This window comes from Rhinatrema bivittatum, chromosome 11, assembly GCF_901001135.1.
Source record: "Rhinatrema bivittatum chromosome 11, aRhiBiv1.1, whole genome shotgun sequence".
NCBI classification, from domain to species: domain Eukaryota; kingdom Metazoa; phylum Chordata; class Amphibia; order Gymnophiona; family Rhinatrematidae; genus Rhinatrema; species Rhinatrema bivittatum.
Genome location: NC_042625.1, coordinates 72,752,287 through 72,768,972, shown reverse-complemented (window position 1 = coordinate 72,768,972; position 16,686 = coordinate 72,752,287). Strand labels below are relative to the sequence as shown.

General features: G+C 44.5%; 1 protein-coding gene across 1 annotated transcript in view; it reads left to right on the top strand.

Annotated features, from left to right (window-relative positions):
* The window catches only part of SPTBN4 (spectrin beta, non-erythrocytic 4), a 114,076-nt gene that overhangs the window by 50,866 nt on the left and 46,524 nt on the right, over window positions 1-16,686 (top strand). Inside the window, exon 18 of the mRNA XM_029571090.1 lies at window positions 8,972-9,118. Within this exon, the coding sequence (XP_029426950.1) occupies window positions 8,972-9,118 (147 nt within the window). The remainder of the gene's footprint in view (window positions 1-8,971; window positions 9,119-16,686) is intronic.

Here is a 16,686-nt window from a genome sequence, read left to right as displayed (position 1 = left end):
CTGGAGAGGCATCTACATTGATGCAATCTGCTCTGATGTTTATTTCCAGTGCATTGGGGGGAGAGGCTTCTTCAATGTATCAGAATTCACTGGGGTCTAGACCCCTCCCCCCACCTGTTGAAGGCCTATCATGGGTTTTGGTTGCCAGACAGGTGCGGATTCAGGCTTTCTTGCTGGTCCATAGGACAGATTTAGAATTTGAGTGTTTTTGGGGGTACGACTATGGATTTGAGGACCCCCTCTCCTCCATAGGAAAGAAGAAATTCCCCACCTTTTGAGGTAGCTGAAAAAATAAAGGCAAAAAGAACAGCGTTCAAGAAGTATAAAGGATCCCAAAAAGAGGAACATAGGGAAGAATATCTGATGAAGCTGAGGGAAATGAAGAAAGAAATCAGGAAAGCGAATGATCAAGAGGAAGAAAAAATTGCCAAAGAGGTAAAGCAAGGTGACAAAACATTTTTCAGATATATAGGAGAAAGAAGGAAGGCCCAAAATAGTATAGTGAAACTAAAAGGTGACAAGTATCAATGTGTGAAGAGAGATAAATGGCAGAAATATTAAACAAATACTTCAGATCGGTGTTCACTAAAGAAGACCCTGGAAAAGGACTACTGCTGGTTGACAAGACCATAGATGGAGATGGGGTAGACGAAACTCTGTTTACAGAAGAGAATGTATGGGATGAGCTAAGTAAACTGAAAGTGGGCAAGACCATGGGGCCGGATGAGGTGTATCCCAGGATACTGAGGGAGCTCAGAGATGTGCTAGCGGGTTCGCTGAAAGACCAGTTCAATAGATCTCTGGAAACGGGAGTGGTGCCATGAGATTGGAGAAGTGCTGTTGTGGTTCCTCTTCACAAGGGTGGTAGTAGAGAGGAGGCTGGATACTACTGGCCGGTTAGCCTTACCTTGGTGGTGGGAAAATTAATGGAGACTCTGTTGAAGGAAAGGATAGTGAACTGTCTACAGTCAGGTGGCTTGCTGGATCTGAGGCAACATAGATTCACCAGAGGAAGGTCCTGTCAGATTAATCTTATTGATTTATTTGATTGGGAGACTAGAAAATTGGATCGAGGAAGATAAATTGATGTGATGTATTTGGATTTCAGCAAAGCTTTTGATACGGTCCCGCATAGGAGGTTTATGAATAAAATGAGAAGCTTGGGAGTGAGCGCCAAGGTAGAGGCATGGATTACAAACTGGTTGACAGCGATTTCTGAAGAGAAAACCATGTTAAGCGGAGTGCCACAGGGATCAGTTTTGCAACTGGTTCTGTTCATTATCTTTGGGGGTGACATTACGGAAGGGATAGAAGGTAAATTTTGTCTGTTTGCGGATGATACTAAGATCTGCAACAGAGTGGATATGCCTGAAGGAGTAGAGTGTATAAAAATGATTTAAGAAAGCTTGAAGAGCAATCAAATATTCAGCAGCTGGGATTCAATGCTAAGAAGTGCAAAGTCATGCATCTGGGGTGTGGTAATCTGAAAGAGCTATATATGATGGGGAGTGAAACACTGATGTGCACGGACCAAGAGAGAGACCTTGGGGTAATAGTATCTGGCAAAATGAAGAAAGCAAAGCAATGTGACAAGGCGATAGCTAAAGCCAGAAGAATGCTGGGCTGCATAGAGAAAGGAATAACCAGCAGGAAAAGCGAGGTGAAAATGCCCTTGTACAGATCCTTGCTGAGGTGTCACGTGAAGTTCTGTGTTCAGTTCTGGAGATCTTATCTCAAAAAGGATAGAGACAGGATGGAGGAGGTCCAAAGAAGGGCATCCAAAATAGTGTGGGGTCTGTAGCGGAAGACTTATGAGGAGAGGTTGAAAAATCTAAATATGTGTATCCTGGAAGAGAGGAGGTGCAGGGGAGATGTGATACAGACCTTCAGATACATGAAAGGTTTTAATGATGCACAAACTTCAAACTTTTTCTGTAGGAAAAGAAACAGTAGAACTAGGGGTCATGAAATGTAACTCCAGGGGGATGACTCAAAATCAATATTAGGAAATATTTCTTCAAGCAGAGGGCAGTGAATGCTTGGAATGCCCTTCCAGAAGAGGTGGTGAAGAAGAAAACAGTCAATGAATTCAAAGGGGCATGAGATAAACACTGTGGATTCCTAAAGAGTAGAGGATGGAAATGAAGACGAGGGTGCATGGGAGAAACTTACATGGATTGGCAGTTAATACTCTTAACAGAAGGCATGGGGATTACTACCCTCAATCAATAGCCTTGATGTTTTTGACGCAACTGCAACATCACTATCCACTTTGATGAAGGGGTTGGTAGAAGGGGATTGTGGGGGGAAAAGGGGAACTGGATACAGACAACATGAGCCCTGACTTTTATAATCTGGGATATTGACATGCAGGCATAAGAGAAAAAGCACAGGACAGCTTCTACCACCAAGCCCCAAAGCAAAGAACATCAAGCATTATTGTCTGAATTATCCAGAAGGCTCATCACCCAGTATAAATGTTGATAGCAGTAATTTGTTATGGGTTTGACACTTGTTTGGTTTTGATTGTAAATATTACTACCCATTAAGGCTTGGGAGTAACTGCACAGAGTGGCAGTTACTACCCTTGAGTAAAACATGGGGGTATCCTGCATGGAGAGGCAGATACTACCATAAGAAGCTTGCTGACAGACTGGATGGGCCAACTGGTCCTTTTCTGCCATCATTACTGTGTTACTATGTTAAATTCTCCCACAATCATTACACAGAACTAGAGAATATTACTCCATCCCATGAGGTCCCTAGTTGACACAGTCTAGATGTTGAGAGGGTAGTATTCGATTCCCTGAATCTCCCTTATAATGTGTCTTGCATGCTTCTGGCTTCTAGTGAACATTCTTTTGGCTTTAAATGGAGGAGGTTTGATTTGTGATGTGAGGGAAAGGCCCTAGATCTTTTCTCCTGTTCCACACAAAAACTGCTTGAATACCTTCTATAACTATTCTTAAGAATAACTCTTAGGTTTCACTTCTTTGCAATTGACACTTATAACCACCATATAGAAGGTAAATCCATCTCTGTACAGTCTTTAGCCTTTACCACTTATCAGGTGGTATAGAAGGTGGGGAGGACTTGAGAAGGGACATGGGGGGGCAGATGGCTAGAAGGGGGGAAAGGACCTGGAAAGGAGAATGGAGGGTTTATTAGTGGGGAAAGTCATAAGAAAGATTGACATCCCCCCCTCCCCTGCTCTCAGATCTTCTACTGTTGGGTGGGTCCTCTCTGAAGTTTTTGCTTGGAACCTGGAATTTAAACCTACCCCACTTCCCAAAGTATAAATATGCAGGCCTGATGCCACTTCCCCCATGTCTTGTCGTACCGGGGCCTTAGTTGTGTACCCGCCGCAGGAGAACATGGAAGATATGTGCTGCGGTGCAACCAATCCATGCTGACCCCAGCAAAGTGCGGGAGGCGTGCTTCAGGGGTTGAAGCTCTACCTACATACCATCTCTCCTGCAGCTGCTACCAGAATTGAAGTTCCTCCACCAGCGGGCGATTGGATTGCCTGTACTGGAGCTGCTGTGCTGCAGCAGGAGGAGGATCTCAGAGAGGAAAGGGTGAGGAGATACACAGAGTGGGATGTTGCTGCCTGGGCATGGAAAGCGGAGAAAGGAAGGGGAATGCTTGACCTTGGGGAAAAAGATGAGGATCAGCCTGTGTCTGCCTGCTGGGAGGAGGGGGAGAGACAGAGTAGGATGTTGCTTCCCCTTCCTGGGTAGGGAAGAGGGAAGAAAAAGGGGGAATGCTGGGCCTGGCAGGAAGAGAGAGGGGTCAGGGATGATACTGGTAGTGGGGTGAGTTAGGGAGGGGGGTAAAATAGTTTTATGGGGGGGTGGGGGGTCAGGTGAAAGAGTTACTTTTGGGCCTCCGAGCTCCCATTGTTCTTTATGTGAGGAATATGGGAGGTGGTGTTTTGGGGTTGCCGTGCCTCCGTCTTTCGTTTATCATGTGTACAGGAGGGGAATCTTATGTTAGGGCCACCAAGCCATTGTTGTTCTTGTGGAAGGAAGAGCACCTTTGTTACAGCCCAAAATGTCCAGATTACAAAGGCAGGAAAAATGCATTTTATTTTTCGTTTACTGATTCTAACATGCCAGCTTTGGGAATGCAAATATGCAGCATCTCGGACATCTGTGTATTGTGCTCAGTACAGGAGGAAATTCATTTCTCTTTCTTTCTCCGGTGTTGCACTACATGCAGAGTCAGGCTTCTTGGGGTTTGCAATTCAGATTTTGTCTGCACGTTTCTGTTTCAAATTTGTGGCCACTTATTCTGTTGTTCTATATTTGGCAAGGGTTCTGTCTGTGTTCTGCCTGTGTGAGTGAGGTGAGGTATTCTGCTAGCGTGTCGTTTCTGCATGGGGATCACAGCAGTCCAACTTATTACATATTTCCAGGAGATGTTTTTGGTGTTTTAGGGACCAGTGTAATATTTGTAGCGCTGCCTTTTCTTAGGCTTTGCAGCCATTGCAGGGGGCACGGCTTTGGTGGGTGGCAGAGCCCTGGGCAGTAGCACTGATTTACCCCACATCCCTACCCCTGGCCTAGCATCTGAGTACTGGCACCGTTATTTTTTTCCTAGAAAAGCACTGGTGTAAATATGTGAGTGAAAAGTAGCAATTCAAGCAGCTACAAAATTATCAATGCTCTGTGGGTAGTTTTGCCTGCAGCCTTTGCACCTATTCTCCAAGGGAAAGTAAGCATGCACCTTCCATTTGAAAATTGCTCAGGGTAAAGGCCCCCGCAGAGATTAGCATCTACTTTTTCTGCAGATAGTCTTTCCCTGAGAAAAGGCAAAGCTGCTTGTTGTTGCCCCCCCCCTGTCCCTGAGTCACCTTCTTTTCCCATAGGTAAAAGCACACCCACCTGTGGAAAGGGTGGGCAGTTTTCAGGGTAAAAAAACTGCCCCCCCACTTCTGTGGGTAAAAGTACTTGTACTGGCAAATCAGAATGGAAGGAGATTGGGAGAAGAAAGGTATGTGTAGGGCTTTTATTTATAAACATTTGGGGGTCAATATTCAGCGGCATTCAGCCGGATAACTCACGTTATCCAGCTAAATGCTGACTCTTCAATATTTCCCCCCCATATCCTGCTAAAGGGTTAGCTGTGTAATATATTATTTGTCTAAAATTGAGCCAGATTACTTAGGGGCATTCTGGGGGCGTTTCTGGGTGGGGTTAAGCTGGATGGCTAAGTTATCCGACTAATCCTGGTCATGCTGTAGACTAGTCCTAAAGATAGTTGGATAAAGTTATCTGGCTATATTGAAGATAGACAGCCACACTGAATATCCCTACAGATAAGTGGCTAACTTTGCAATCCAGCCCCTTAATAATCTGCCTTTTCCTAATGGTAGGCTTAAGGTAGATTTACCTAAAGTAACAAGGCATTGCGTACGTAAGTAATGGATGCATACAGGTATGAGGTAGACTGCAAGTACATAGGTAAGAAGGGGGGACATTAGTTCAGAGTAAGAAAATAGGTGCATTGGGTATAAAATGCATATCAGTTAAGAAGTAAGTTAAACACCAGTTGGATAGATGTAGCCTGCTTTTCACTCCTTTCTCCTACACCCTGCCCCTCCCCGCCCCTCCCCTCGCCCCCCAAGCACATGACCTATTTCCCCCCTTCTTAACCCCCTCCCCCTAACATTTTTATTGTAAATAATATTCTTGTATATAATTATTTTATTGCGTTTATATAACCATTTTATTGCGTTTCTCTATCTGTACATTTCCATTGTTTCCCCCCCCCCCCTCCCAGTTCTCTTATCAGTTCTTTGTAAAGCCCCGTTGGCCATTTTTTGTTACATGGAAACCGATGTGATGTTTTCTTAACGAATGTTGGTATACAAAAACTTTAAATAAATAAATAAATATAAATAAAGTGGGCAAACGTTGTGGGATTTGCAGTCAGGGAGACTTCCAGTGAGCGGGTACTAGAGGATGAGTCTCTGCTGTAGAGTCTAAGGGAAGGCCCAGCTAAATAACCAAGCTTTGACTTTTTTCTGGATGGTGAGGTAACAGGTTTCCAGGTGAAGCGCTAGAGGCATCTTGCTCCATATTTTAAGGGCAGAGCAGCTGAATGCACAGTCTCATGCATGTTAGTCTGGCTGAAGCCAGTGGAGGGGAGGATAAAAGGACCTATTGGGGGTGTAGGAGAGCAGAAGCCAGGAAAAGATATTCAGGGGCCAGATGTTTCATACATTTGAAAACAAAGAAAAGTGTTTTCAATTTTATCCTGCTCCCAACAGAGAGCCAGTGAAAGTAATGCACAATTGGAGTAACATGTTGAGTAGATTTGCCCCTACCAAAAGTTTAGCTGCCATGCTTTGCAAAGGTTGGGGGCGTTTGAGGTTGTATTTTGCGGTTACCATGGAACAGAGTTACAGTAGTCAATGCAGTTGGTGGTTAGTGAGTGTATGACAGTAGCTACATTTTTCAAAGTAGTTAACACAGTTGACAAATCTTTACCATTATTGAGATGTGGGTTTCCATTGTGAGATGCTGGTCGAGCTGTACTCCCAGATTACGTGCAGACTCTAAGTTGTAAGGGGATTGCTGACAAGGAGAGTAAAGTTAATAGAGAATGCCCTTGTCATTTTCATAGGGGTTTAGATTTGGAGGGGTTTAACTTGAGTTTGTGTTTAAGCCATAGGACCACTGTTGAGAAATAGTCTTTGAGATTAGTGATGGCTGAAGGTTGGTTGGTCCCTGTTTTGATGCAAAGCTGGATGTCGTTGGCAAATAGGTGAGAATCTGTGTTGAAAGATTGGATGAGATCACAAATTGGGTGGATGTAGATGTTGAAGAGGGCTGGAGAAAGCACTAAACCCTGGGGTGCTCCACAGGTGAGATCTCAAGGTGTGGATATTTTATTTTGTTGGCCAATGAGACAGACTGTAATTGGTTGGACAGAAATGATTTGAAATATTCAAGAATAGAGCCCTCAATATCGATATGTCTAAAGTATTATAGCAGAAGTAGGTGGTTGACAGTGTCAAATGTGGTGGAAAGGTCTAGTAAGACCAGGAGGCAATCACCACCTTGGTCAGCATGCAGGTGGGTGCTGTTGGTTAAGGCTAACAGGATAGATTCTGTTCGGTGGCCTTTCCTGAAAACCGGTTCATAAGGGTAGGGAATGCTGACAACTTCTAGGAACTCTAGGAGTTGAAAGTAGACCACTTTCTCCTCTAACTTGTATATACTTCACCTGCTTCAAAGCAAGTGCAAATGTATGCTGTGAAATGCTACATTTTTAAAGAGAAAAACCCACAAAGAATACAAAAATTGCCCTTAACAAAAATAAACATATATATATATATATATATATATATATATATATATATATATATATACAGAGAGAGAGAAATAATAAGGCAGTACAAGAATACAATAAAGTGTTCTGTGAAGTAGTATGAATAACAAGAAAAGAACACCAATGGGTTAATTAAATAAATATACAATTAAAGAGAATTTTGTGAAAAATATTTAAATCATATAAACAATATTTATTATGCAAAAATACAGTTTACAAAATGTATAAACTATTTATTTACAATTGTTGTTAAAATTAACACTATTATATTTTTGCATAATAAATATTCTTTGTATGATTGAAATATTTTTCACAAAATTCTCTTTAATTGTGTGTGTGTGGGTGTGTCTGTATGTTGAATATATATTGAATCTACCATTTCTCCTATCTAATATCTGTCTTGCTATCTCTCTCCTTTTCTCAGTATTGATCTCTCTCTCTCTCTCTCTGAACAGGGATATAGGCTTGCACAGGGGGAAGGCTCCTGTCCTTGCAAAAGGGGCTGAGACAGAGCTTTCCTCCTCATTGGCCAGGCTTGGCTGGCTTCCTCCTCTCTCTGTGTGAAGGGCTGCTGATGGCCTGCCTGCCGACTACATAAAAGCTGGGAGCGCTCCGTTCCCCTGCAGCTTCTAATATTTACCCACAGACTTCAGCAGCAAGAATTTACAGACAAGGAAAGGGCTATTTTTGGATGGCAACCAATTTGTTTTTATTGCCCCCATCCAGCTTCTCGGACCTATGTTTGTAAGCTTTTGGGGGGGGGTGGGGAAAGAGCTTTCCTTGGAGGTGATGCACCTCCCCCGCCCTGTGATCCTTCAGTCACTGGTACACTGCGGAGAATAAAGCAGGAGCAGAGGAGGAGAGACGGCAAGCCAGGCTGCTGCTGTTCAGCCCTCCCCGGGCGCATCTGTGAGCTGACTGCAGCTTCTGCCAGGCTGCTGAGGCAGAAAGGAGAAGACAAACAGATTACACCCAAAGCTTACAAGGGTGTGAGTGCCAGAGAGACCTGCAGGCTCAGAACAGGCTGCTCTTTCTACAAAGAAGCCTAAGAGCTGTCTCCAAGCTTGGAGCAGATCGGCGGCGCCTCCTTTATACTGCAGGAGGGTTGTTTTTTTTTTTTTTTTTGGTGCAAGGATCCCATGATCTCTCATGGTTTTGGTGCAAGGATCTAGTGATATCTCGTGGTTTTGGTACAAGGATCCCATGATCTCTCGTGGTTTTGGTGCAAGGATCCATGACCCCCACCATTTTTTGGTGCAGGAACCCATCAGTCTCCCCGGTGGGGATTCCGTGATCTCTCCAGTTTCTGATGTGGGAATTCAGTGAATGCGCCGCTGTTTGTTTTTTTTTCTGCCGGCACCCGATGTTCTTTTTGGGGTTTTTTTAGCTCAGGGACCTGGTGATCTTGTGTCTTTGTTATAAGAACTCAGTGATCTCATGTGTTTTGGGGCAAAGGATCCTGTGATCTCTTGTGTTCTTTGGTGCAGGTGCAGGGAAGCCCTGTCCGGCATCTCGCACAGTTTATTTGGTGCAGGGGTCCCCCTTGCACCCCCCAGTGGGGATCTCTCCAGGTATTGTTTTGCAGGATGCTTGAGGAGGGCTCCCCTCTCATTCTCCCCTCTCTCCTCCTCAGCTGGATGGCTGGGTCAGCCAGAAGATGCTGATGGCCCAGGAAGCTTGCAGGGACCAGACACAGAAGCCCCACAAGAAATGGCTCAGGCACCAGACCTTCGTAGCCGAGCTGACCCAGAATAAAGAGTGGCTGGATAAGATTCATAAGGTAAGCAACACAAAGCAAGCTTTATATTAACCCCTTCCCTTCCAGCAATCAGATTCCAGATCCTGGCTGGGGGAGAGGGGTGGCAGCGGGTTGTGTTTTCTTTCTGTACCCAAATGGGTTTAACTGGGAGCTGCCTTGCTTTAACATTAAAGTGGCCCCTTCTAGTACTAAGCCACTGAAGTAAAAATGGTCCTATCGGATGGTGTATGTGTGTGTTTGTGTGTGTGTGTGTGTGTGTGTGAGAGTGTTTGCAGCATGAGAATAAAGTGGCCATAGCCAGGTATTGGGAAGCTCTTAGGGCTGAGGAATTTGGAGGCCTGTGAGAACAGCATATGAAGACCCCATCAGTGCCCCTTTCTGCAACCGATGCCTTCAGTAAACGTTGAATATCATACTAACACCAGCTTCAGAAAAAAACACATCCCAGGCTTTGTGGGCTGTTTTCACTTTGCAGTAACTGAGAGGTCGACATTCAAAAGCCATTTAGACGGGTAACTTTTCAGTTATCCATCTTAAATGGCAAAACCGACATGTTGACCAGACTTACCTGGCTAAATTCTAGCCGCAGGGGCAGGCGGGAAGCATTTCGGGGAGGAACAGAGTGAGCCGGCTGACTCTGGTCGTGCTGCTGACCTGTCCTAAAGTTAGCCGGCTATACTCAGTGGTGCGGCTGTGCTGCTGAATTTACCCTGCTAGTTAACCAGATAGGCTTTTCTGGCTGAGTTGCTCAGCAGCTGAATTTTGGCCCCCTGAGTGTGTACAACAAAAAAAGTGCCTTTATTTGTTTATTTACTTATTTATGTTTGCTGGTAAACCGAGTAGAAATGTAGCCACACAGACAGGCAACATGGAGGTCTTGTTTTTCATATGGCGGCTTTTAATCAGAAAGCAAATTTTAAATACAAGTATGGCAGAATCCTCTTGCCATACTGACTTGGAGGCCCAGACTGTTTATTTGAATCATCATAAGATCTTAAGATGGTGGTAGCAGAGACAAAATTTTGTAAAAAAACAGAAATCGCACCCATATGATCCGCTGTAACCAGCAGAAAATGGGACAATGCAAAAATGTTCAGATTTGTCTGAGAATCAGACAAACTCTTAAAACAAATCTTTCAAGTCTGGATAGAGCCTTGTTGTGTGATGCTGATGGGAGACACTGGGAGTCTGGATGCAGTAATATAGACTTGTTCTAGGTAAAGGGCACTCCCGGATGAAGGAGACGCTTTCTGTACCATTACGATGTTCCTCTTAAACAGATCTTGGCCAGGTGGCTTGGGGAATGAGGCCATCGAGAAGGTGCCCTTGAAAGTTGCCTGAGACAGTTTTGTGAGTTCCTCTCTGTTTTCTGTACGTGAATGTAGGTAAAATAGAGTTATGTGTATCTCAAAATAAAATAGGAAACTAAGTGCTGACAGAGGAAAGCTGAGTCCTCCAGTCTTTGCGGTGACATAATCTGTATCCCTGCACCCATCCCCTGAGCCCTCCAGCCCTAGAGGTGACAGGCTCTGTATCTCTGTACCCATCCCCTGATCCCTCCAGTCCTAGAGGTGACAGACTCTGTATCCCTGCACCCATCACCTGAGCCCTCCAGTCCTAGAGGTGACAGGCTCTGTATCCCCGTACCCATTCCCTAAGCCCTCCAGACATAGAAGTGACAGAATCTGTATCTCTGTGCTTTTTCCCCGAGACCTCCAGTCCTAGAAGTGACAGAATCTGTATCCCTATGCCCCTTCCCTAAGCCCTCCAGCCCTAGAGGTGACAGGATCTGTATCCCTGCACCCATCCCCTGAGCCCTCCAGCCCTAGAGGTGACAGGATCTGTATCCCTGCACCCATCCCCTGAGCCCTCCAGCCCTAGAGGTGACAGGATCTGTATCCCTGCACCCATCCCCTGAGCCCTCCAGTCCTAGAGGTGACAGACTCTGTGTATCCCTGCACCCATCCCCTGAGCCCTCCAGTCCTAGAGGTGTCAGAATCTGTATCCCTGCACCCATCCCCTGAGCCCTCCAGCCCTAGAGGTGACAGGATCTGTATCCCTGCACCCATCCCCTGATCCCTCCAGTCCTAGAGGTGACAGACTCTGTGTATCCCTGCACTCAACCCCTGAGCCCTCCAATCCTAGAGGTGACAGACTCTGTGTATCCCTGCACTCATCCCCTGAGCCCTCCAGTCCAAGGTGTCAGAATCTGTATCCCTGTGCCCATCCCCTGAGCCCTCCAGTCCTAGAGGTGACAGTTCTGTATCCCTGCACCCATCCTCTGAGCCCTCCAGTCCTAGAGGTGTCAGAATCTGTATCCCTGTGCCCATCCCCTGATCCCTCCAGTCCTAGAAGTGTCAGAATCTGTATCCCTGTGCCCATTCCCTAAGCCCTCCAGTCCTAGAAGTGTCAGAATCTGTATCCCTGTGCCCATCTCCAGAGCCCTCCAGCCTTAGAAGTGTCAGAATCTGTATCCCTGCACCCATCCCCTGAGCCCTCCAGTCCTAGAAGTGTCAGAATCTGTATCCCTGCACCCATCCCCTGAGCCCTCCAGCCCTAGAAGTGTCAGAATCTGTATCCCTGCACCCATCCCCTGAGCCCTCCAGCCCTAGAAGTGTCAGAATCTGTATCCCTGTGCCCATCTTCAGAGCCTTCCAGCCCTAGAAGTGTCAGAATCTGTATCCCTGTGCCCATCCCCTGAGCCCTCCAGCCCTAGAAGTGTCAGAATCTGTATCCCTGCACCCATCCCCTGATCCCTCCAGTCCTAGAGGTGACAGGCTTTGTATCCCTGCACCCATCCCCTGAGCCCTCCAGTCCTAGAGGTGACAGGCTCTGTATCCCTGCTCCCATCCCCTAAGCCCTCCCGTCCTAGAAGTGACAGAATCTGTATCCCTGCACCCATCCCCTGATCCCTCCAGTCCTAGAGGTGACAGGCTCTGTATCCCTGTGCCCATCCCCTGAGCCCTCCAATCCTAGAGGTGACAGAATCTGTATCCCTGTGCCCATCCCCTGAGCCCTCCAGTCCTAGAGGTGACAGAATCTGTATCCCTGTGCCCATCCCCTGAGCCCTCCAGTCCTAGAGGTGACATTCTCTATCTCTGTGCCTATCTTCTGATCCCTCCAGTCCTAGAGGTGACAGGCTCTGAATCCCTGCATCCATTCTCTGAGCCCTCTGTGTCCCTGTGCCCAAGACTGATGGTAAGACCAGCATGGTGGCTCAGTGTGCAGAGGGCCTAAGTTCATCTCCTGGATCAGGTCTTCTACTCCCCAGGCCTTCTGGGGCTGGAGCTGCTGCAAAGGCACCATTCATAACCCTTGGGATGAGGAAATCCCAATAATCATGTAATAGTGACAACTAGTGGCTGGATTTAGGGCCCAGTGATCATAACATGATTACATTTGAACTAATGACTGGAAGGGGGGACAATATGTAAATCTACAGCTCTAACACTAAATTTTCAAAAGGGAAACATAAAAAGAAAATAGAAAAAAAATAAAAGGTGCAGCTGCAAAGGTTAAAAGTGTCCAACAGGCATGGACATTGTTCAAAAATACAATCTTAGAAGTGCAGTCCAGATGTATCCATACATTAAGAAAGGTGGAAGGAAGGCAAAATGATTACCGGCATGGTTAAAAAATGAAGTGAAAGATGCTATTTTAGCCAAAAAAATCCTTCAAAAATGGCAAGAAGGATCCATCTGAAGAAAATAGGAAAAAACATAAGCATTGTCAAGTTAAGTGTATAACATTGATAAGGCAGGCTAAGAGAGAATTTGAAATGAAGTTGGAAGTAGAGGCAAAAACTTAAAATAAAAACTTTTAAAAATGCATCCAAAGCAAGAAACCTGTGAGGGAAGTTGGTTGGACTGTTAGATGACCGAGGGGATAAAGGGGCTCTTAGGGAAGTTAAGGCCATTGCAGAAAGACTATATACATTTTTGCTTCTGTGTTTACTAATGAGGATGTTGGGGAGATACCGGTTCCGGAGATGGTTTTCAAGGGTGAGGAGTCAGATGAACTGAACCAAATCATTGTAAATCTGGAAGATGTAGTAGGCTAGCTTGAGAAACTAAAGAGTAATAAATCACCTGGACAGGATGGTATGCACCCCAGGGTTCTGAAGGAACTCAAAAGGGAAATTTCAGATCTATTTGTTAAAATGTGTTACCTCTCATTAAAATCATACATTGTACTTGAAGACTGGAGGGTGGCCAGTGTACCCCCAATATTTAAAGAGGACTCCAGGGGCGATCCGGGAAGCTATAGACCAGTGAGCCTGACTTCAGTGCTGGGAAAAATAGTGGAAACTAGTCTAAAGATCAAAATCACAGAGCATATAGAAAGACATGGTTTAATGGAGTCAGCCTGGATTTACCCAAGGGAAGTCTTGCCTAACAAATCTGCTTCATTTTTTTGAAGGGGTTAATAAACATGTGAATAAAGGTGAACTGATAGATGTAATGTATTTGGATTTTCAGAAGGAAACTAAAAAGTCATGGGATAGGAGGCGATATCCTTTCATGGATTACAAACTGGTTAAAAGACAGGAAACAGAGAGTAGGATTAAATAGTCAATTTTCTCAGTGGAAAAGGGTAAATAGTGGAGTGCCTCAGGGATCTGTACTTGGACCGGCGATTTTCCATATATTTATAAATGATTTGGAAAACAATATAATGAGTGAGGTAATCAAATCTGCAGATGATACAAAATTATTCAGAGCAGTTAAATCACATGCGGATTGTGATAAATTGCAGGAGAACCTTGCAAGACTGGAAGATTGGGCATCCAAATGGCAGATGAAATTTAATGTGGACAAGTGCAAGGTGATGCATACAGGGAAAAATAAACCGTGCTGTAGTTATACAATGTTAGGTTCCATATTAGGAGCTACCACCCAGGAAAAAGATATAGGCATCATAGTGGATAATTCTTTAACATCGTCAGCTCAGTGTGCTGTGGCAATCAAAAAACAGAATGTTGGGAATTATTAGAAAGGAAATGGTGAATAAAATAGAAAATGTCATAATGCCTCTGTTGCTTCATGGTGAGACCGCACCTTGAGTTCTGTGTACAATTCTGGTTGCCACATCCCAAAAAAGATATAGTTGCAATGGAGAAGGTACAGAGAAGGATGACCAAAATGATAAAGAGGATGGAAAGGCTAAAGAGGTTAGGGCTGTTCAGCTTGGAGAAGAGACGGCTGAGGGGGATTTGATAGAGGTCTTTCATGAGAGGTCTAGAACGGGTAAATGCAAATCGGTTATTTATTCTTTGGATAATAGAAGGACTAGGAGGCACTACATGAAGTTAACCAGTAGCACATTTAAAACTAATCGGAGAAAATTCTTTCCACTCAATGCACAATTAAGCTCGAGAATTTGTTTCCAGAGGATGTGTTTACTTCAGTTATTGTAGCTGGGTTTAAAAAAGGTTTGGAGAAGTTCTTGGAGAAGTCCATTAACTGCTATTAATCATGTTGACTTAGGGAATAGGCACTGCTATTACTGGCATCAGTAGCATGGGAACTACTTAGTGTTTGGGTACTTGCCAGGTACTTGTAGCCTGCATTAGCCACTGTTGGAAACAGGATGCTGGGCTTGATGGACCCTTGGTCTGACCCTGTATGGCAATTTCTTATGTTCTTATGACTATCACTGCTGAGTGAACTGTGGGGGTGGGGAGATATAAAAGAGGGGGGAAATCCTCAGATAGTTGCAAATGAAGGCTCATGGTTTAATAAAGAAATAGCTGCAAAGGCAAGGGAGAAAAGATTAGCATTTATAAACTACAAGAGATCACAGAAAGTGGAAGACAAGTGGCAGTATATGGAAGAGCTAAGCGAAGCTGGGAAAGTAGTCAGGAATGCCAAAATTAAAATGGAAGAAAAAATAGCACATATGATAAAACTGGGGGAATTACTTTTTTTTTTTTTTACATATGTTAAGGATAGAAGGAAGTGCAAAAGTGGCACTGTGAGACTCAAAAGGTGAAGGGGAGGAATATGCAGAGGCTGATGAGGAAAAAGCAAAATTGCTTAACAAATATTTCTGTTCAGTGTTCACTGTGGAAGGGCCTGGAGCAGGACCACATAAAACAAACACAAATAAGATTGGAAGTGAAGTAAACCTCAATCTATTTTCAGAACAGTGTATCCATGAGGAGCTAACTAAACTTAAAGTAGAAAAGGTGATAGGGCAGGATGGGATACATCCAAGGGTTGTGAGGGAACTTAGAGAACTCTTGGCAGCTCCGCTGGCTTCTTTAGGACTGGAGAGCGACAAATGTGGGTGGCTAAGAGCAGAGAGATGCTGGGGTGCATAGAGAGAGGAATAACCAGCAGGAAAAAGGAGGTGATAATGCCCTTGTATAGGATTTTGGTGAGGCCTTACCTAGCGTGTTGTGTTTGGTTCAGGAGCCCATATCTCAAAAAAAAAGATAGAAACAGAATGGAAGTGGTTCAGAGAAAGGCAACCAAAATGATGTGGGGTCTGCACTGAAAACCATATGAAATTAAACTGAAGGACCTGAATATGTATACCCTAGAGAGGATAGGATAACTATTCAAAGAATTAATAAAAACATAGAAACGTGACGGCCTATCTAGTCTGCCCATCCACCCAACTAATTTAGCTTTAAAATTCCCATCACTTCCTCAGAGATCCCTTGTAATTTTGCCATGCTTTCTTGAATTCAGATACAATTTTTGTCTCTACTGCCTATGCTGGGAGGCTCTCCCATGCATCCATTTTCTGTAAAGAAACATTTCCTAAGATTACCCTACCCCTTTTCACCCTCATCCCATGACCCCCTTGTTCTAGAGCCTCCTTTCCATTGAAACCTTTGAGATGTTTAAATGTCTCTATCATATCTCCCCTATCTCACCTATCCTGTAGGGTATACATGTTTAGATCTTTAAGTCTGTCCCCATATGCTTTAGAACGAAGATAACTGATCATTTTAGTAGCCACCTTCTGGACCGACTCCAACCGGTTTCTATCTTTGGAAGGTGCGGTCTCCAGAACTGTACATAATATTCCAAGTGAGGTCTCACCAGGGATCTATACAAGGGCAATATCACCTCCCTTTTTCAGTGGACCATTCCTCTTACTATGCAGCCAAGCATCTTTCTGGCTTTTGCCATTATTTTATCTGATCACCCCCAGATCTCTCTCTTCCTTTGTGCTTAGAAGAATCTTTCCCTTGGGTTTTTGCAGCCTAAATTCATTACTCTGCATTTTGTAGTATTAAATCTTAACTGCCAGACCCTAGACCATTCCTCAACCTTTGATAGATCCCTCCTCATGTTTTCCACATCTTCCTGGCTGACTGCCTTGTTGCAGATTTTTATATCATTGGCAAAAAGATAAACCTTTCCCAACAATCCTTCCACTATGTTGCTCACTAAAATGTTGAAAAGAACTGGTCCAAGACCAATCCCAGAGTCATACCACTAGTAACGCCTGCCCCCCTTCAGAGTAAACTCAGTTTACCACTACCTTTTGTCACCTCTCACTCAACCAGTTACTAACCTAGTCAGTCACTCTAGGGCCCATACCAAGGGCGCTCAATTTATTTATAAGTCAAAGGC